The sequence below is a fragment of the Vombatus ursinus genome, unplaced genomic scaffold, assembly GCF_900497805.2.
Source record: "Vombatus ursinus unplaced genomic scaffold, bare-nosed wombat genome assembly UNPS02011916.1, whole genome shotgun sequence".
Taxonomy (NCBI): domain Eukaryota; kingdom Metazoa; phylum Chordata; class Mammalia; order Diprotodontia; family Vombatidae; genus Vombatus; species Vombatus ursinus.
In genome coordinates, this window is record NW_020951694.1 from 2,105,359 (window position 1) to 2,110,700 (window position 5,342).

A 5,342-nucleotide genomic window follows, 5' to 3' on the forward strand; every position below is an offset into this window, starting at 1 on the left:
GCCTCATTCTATATCTCTCTCATATGCCCTCCAGATTGCCCCCAGGCCCTGAGCATAAATTCTCATGTAACTGCCAAGACAAAGGATCTAAGCCTGGAACCTGGGGATCTTGTCAACCAGTTTCACAAAAGTCCAGAGGGTAAGTGAAAACAGATTTATCTCTTAGTAATCCCCAACATTTTCCCACTCATCCTCCTACCTATCAGGCCACTCTTGATGAGACCTTTCCATTGATCCAATTCAATTCCAACATTTATTGTTTGCTGAATACTGAGTTCTGTGCTAGGCACTATGGAACATGGATAAGGAACATTAGATAAAACATGGTCCCTGCAAATGTCTACTCAGGTGATCCAACACATACATAATAGCTACAACACAAAACATTGCATAAGCCCTTAAGAAACATCAGGCAGAATGATCCAAGAGAGGGAAATAAAAGCCATTATCAGCTGGGAGGAGGTGAAATCAAGGAGATGATTAACTTTTAATTTTAAGAGGTGATATTTGAAATAGGTATGATTAGCCTATAGGCAAGATTTCAACAGGTCAGGGTGGAGATGGGGAAGGCATCCAAGCTGCTATTCAGGTCACTGTCCTGGTCCTCCCCACTCACCCCAAACACCCACTAGAGCAGGGGTTCTTAACCTTTTTTTGTCATAGGTCCTTTTGTCAGTGTGATGAGGTCTGTAAACTGCCCAGAATATGTTTTTAAAAGCATAAAAATAACAAACTGGACTACAAAGGAAAAATTTTATTGAAATACAATTATCCGTTTGTTTTTTTTAAATCGAATTCTTGCACCCCAGACAACCTTAGGAACCACTTAAACCCCATTTCTTTCCAGCCTGGCTGAAGGGTATCCATGGGTCATACGCTGCTCAGTTAGCAAATGAGGTGACAGGTGAGCACACCCGACGGAAAAACCTGCAACAGCAAAAGCAGTTACTTCGAGAGGCTGGGAAGCAACTACATACGACGCCCACACTCTCCCTCTCCGGGTGCTAGCAACATCCTCTCGCACTAAGGTAGGTGCGTTGTGGACCCAGGCTTACATCTCCCCCTGAGGACGCCAGTCTCGGAACAGCCGGCCAATAAGGGACTGGCATTCCTCTGAGCAGCCAATGAAGACAGAGTCATCTCAGACCCAACCAATGAAAGTGATAGTTCCCTGAATTGTCAACCAATGGGAGACAGATACTCAAGATATAGGAGCCAATGAAGATAGAGCTATATGCCTCTTGTTTCTTAAAAAGACTGGAGAGCAAAGTCTCTTTATCCCCAATGTGCTTACAGCTTGTGAGGACCCATGGTGGCCAAGAAGCCATTTTCATTCAGGACCTGGTGTGTAAAATTTGTATATGGAGTGTTCAGGAAGGACTAGAACCTCTGGTGTGAGTCTGCCAAGCCCTTTTTGGGGCTGCTCGTCAATGTTGGGTGTCTGTCTACCTGGCACTCAACTCTCACTTGTGGCTCCAAGAAGCTGTAGCACAGGCAGCAGCCAGTCCCAGTACACCATCTAGGTAAATGAGCTAATCCAGGTTGAGAGTAACCAACAGGCCTCAAACCTGCCGGTGAGTTGGGGGATGTCTACCCCAAGCATCTGAAGACTTTCCTGGCCTAATGGGCCAATAAGAACAGTTCATTCCAATGGCCACGAAGGCAGCTGAAGCAGGTGCTGTGGAGCTCTTAGACCTTGGTCAGACATGGAAGACGCCAAGGTCAACCACCTCATCCCAGACTATTGCCAGTTGTCCTGACTTGTCTTACCACTGGACTTTTATGACTCTGGAAGAGAGCTAGAGTGTGCAACTCTGCCTCACTTAAATCCAATGCACATTTAAGTCAAGAAATCACTCCACAATGTCATTGGTACTCTTTGAAAGGAAGGATGAATAGCTTACAGCTTATGAAGACACTAACGGCCAAGGAAGCCACTGCCATTCAGAACCAAATAGCCAATGGGGGATAAAGGCACTAATGTGGTAACCAGCCAACGAGAATGGAACTTGAAAAATTTTTCTTATTGAGACACAGCCACACCCCTAGACCACTGTTCTTGGGATGCCCCTTCCCATCGCTGTGGTATCCAGGATGTATGTGTGTGGAGGGGAGACCTGAATCTTGGGTGAAAACTAAGAAAATGTGACGGGTTTGCTTTAAAACCCAGGTTGGGACTTCCAAGAGTTGATGTGCCAAATCATCTTCGACTGGTTGCCAAAGCTTTCCTCTCCTCCACTAGATTTTTTTACCCTCTTTCTCCCCATTTCTGGAGTACATCATAAGTGGGTCTAGGAAGTAAATGATGCTGTGGGAGAGTGTAAGACAACTCATGGGGATGGTGTGACAGGAAGAGAGTAGGTGCTTGGACCAAGGAATAGAAGAAATACATCTAGACTGGGGGGGAGGGGTCAGGAGGTTCTGTCACTCAAACAGCTGTGTGACCTTGGACAAGTCAATTCTCCTCTCTAAGACTCAGTTTCCTCACCCCAGGCAACATTTTTTTTTCTTTTTTTCTTAATTAATAAATCTATTTATTTTTTGTTTTCAATATTTACTTCCACAAGACTTTGAGTTCCAAATTTTCACCCCATCTTGCCCCTCCCCCCACCCCAAGATGGCATGCATTCTGAATACTCCTTCCCCTAGTCTGCCTTCCCTTCTATCTTTCCCCCCCTTCTCTTATCCCCTTCCCCTTCAATTTTCCTGTAGGGCAGGATAGATTTCTGTAACCCATTTCCTGTATTTCTTATTATCTAGTTGCATGTAAAAACATTTTTTTTAAATGTGTTTTTAAAACTTTGGGTTCCAAATTTTCTCCCTTCCTCCCTCCCCACCCACTCTCTCAACATACATTTATTAAGAGCTTCCTATGTGCCAAGAACTGTGCTAAGCATAAGGGCTATAAAGCAAGGCAAAAATATGGTCACTGCCCTCAAAGAGCTCACATTTTCCAGACCCTCTAAAATAGGACTAATACCTACCTCACAGGATTGTTTGATAATCTATAAGATTATGGATATCAGAGTGCTTTGCAAACTATACATGCATATGTATATTAAGGAACTGGGACCTTGGAGCATGAGGAAATGAGTGGCTGGGCACTCATGCTTAAGTTCAGGTCCTGGGAGGGGGAGAGCAGAATTATGTGGCACTAGCGCTACCTACCTCTTGGTACCACGGAAGGAGCTAAGGTTGGAGGACGAGGTCTGGGGACAGTGGAAGGCAGTGCAGCCCCCAAGTGGTCATGGCCTTCCAATTTTGGTAGCTGGAGCACTTGAGGTCATAGGCAAGTTGGTTTGTTGTCTGGGTTTCATCTTGTTCATTCTGGTTGCTTCCCAGAAGATCCAGGCAAAGCAGAATAAAGTAGAAAATGCGGAGCTGTTCCTCATATGAATTGTCAGCTTTTCAAGCAATGACTACCCCAGGGTTAAGCCTGGTCATGGTAAAAGAGATAGAGGGCCACAGAGAACACAGAGAAAGGAGCAGATGTGTGTGGAAATGTAGGGATGCAGAACTGTGCAAACCTTTCTCTCCCCCTTTTTGTTGACTGGTAAAATAACTTACTAAAAGGCAGGTATATGGAAGTTCAGAATACAGAGAGTATAAGATTTAACATAGAGAGAAGATTATTTAAGATATAGCTGATCATTTGGAATATATTTGTAACATGACTTTTGAAAGTTTTGACTTGGTGGCTCACCCCTCCAACTGCCTATTGGATATCTTGAACCAGATGTCCCCTAGACATTTTAAACTCAATTTAGCCAAAACTCAACTCATCTTCTCCCCTTTCCTCCCCAGCTTGCCCCTCTTCCTATCTATCTTATCTTGTCAAGGGTACCACCTTCCTCCCAAGTCATGGAGGTTCCCAATCTAGATGTCATCTTTGACTCTATTCTCTCCCACCCCTCCCCTCCCCTCCCCATATTTAATCAGTTGCTAAATCCTATCAATTCTACTTTACTAACCTCCCTATCCCCCTTCTCTCCTCTAACACTACCACTACCCTGGGGCAGACCATCATCACCTTATACCTAGGCTACCCCATTAGCATTCTGGTCTCCCGGCTTCAAGTCACTCCCCACCCTTCTCCATTTTCCACTCAAATGTTAAATTGTTAAATGTTTATTGACATGTCAATATACTCCACGGTCTGTCTATAACCCCAGGATCAAATATAAAGTCCTTTGCTTTGACTTTTAAAGTCCTTTATAACCCTGTTCCTTCTTACCTTTCTAATCTTTTATACCTAATGCCCTCCCCACATATTCTACGATGTAGTGACATCGACCTCCTAGTTCTTTGCACAGGACACTCCATCTCCTTACTCTGTTCATTTTCCCTGTCTCCCTCTGCCTTCCCTGGCTTCCTTCAAGTCTTAGTGAAAAATCTCACCTTCTACAAGAAGTCGTTCTAGATCCCCTTTAATGCTAATGCCTTTGCTTTGTTGATTAAATCTAATTTATCCTGTATATATTTTGTTTGCACATAACTGATTGCGTGTTGTTACCTGCCCCCCCCCCCACTTTAGACTGTGAGCTCCTTGAGAGTAGAAACTAGTTTTTGCCCTTCTTCTGTATTTTCAGTGCTTAGCACAGTGTCTGGACATGTAGAAGGTGCTTAATAAATATTTGTTGACTGTTTGAGTGATTGCTGCTGGGGTTACTGGGAGGCAAAATGAGGTTGTGGAAAGAACGATGGATTTGGAATGGGAAGACTGAGGTTCAAGCCCCATGAATTGACTTTTGCTACCTGTATGACCTTGGGCAAGTTTCTTAACTTCATTTTACTTCAGGACTTCAGTTTCCTCATGTATAAAATGAATATGTTGGACTAAGTACCTTTAATGTCCTTTCCAGCTCTAAATCCATGATTTTGTGGTCCCACTTCACTAGCCAACATCACTGTGATTGAGATGAACTGTCCTTTACAGTTGGGATTAGAAGGGAGCAAAGAATGGAAAAGTGTTTTCATGAGACTGGGCAGGCTATGCCTGTTGGTCAGGGGTCTTACCTCTTCCGGGAAACAGGATAAGTAGTTAAGAGGGACTATTGTGGTCTGAAAGTTCCTGAGCTCTTTAGTCTTAAGAGAGGTTGCAATAGCAGTTACAACCAGGATCTGCCTGCAAGACCGCCAGAAGCAAATGGATGGGGATAGTGGGGAGAGAAGCTAATATAAAGCTCTAGCTAGATGGGGAGGGGGAGGGAGTTGGCAGGTAACTTTTATCTGCAGAAGCACAGACCCCTTATTAACCAGCCAAATTGACTCTGCATGCCTGTAGGCATTCGGGGAACCAGAGCATTACTCTTGCACTCTTTTCTCTGCAGCAAGAGACAGAG

At 44.2% G+C, this 5,342-nt stretch overlaps 1 protein-coding gene across 1 annotated transcript in view; it reads left to right on the forward strand.

Annotated features, from left to right (window-relative positions):
• The window catches only part of ARHGEF15 (Rho guanine nucleotide exchange factor 15), a 9,159-nt gene extending 6,689 nt beyond the window's left edge, over positions 1 to 2,470 (forward strand). The window contains 2 exon segments of the mRNA XM_027857259.1: positions 1 to 139; positions 848 to 2,470. The exon segment at positions 1 to 139 is cut by the window's left edge and continues 11 nt beyond it. Of these exon segments, the coding sequence (XP_027713060.1) occupies positions 1 to 139; positions 848 to 1,008 (300 nt within the window). The 3' untranslated portion in view covers positions 1,009 to 2,470.
• Positions 2,471 to 5,342: the final 2,872 nt, after the last annotated feature.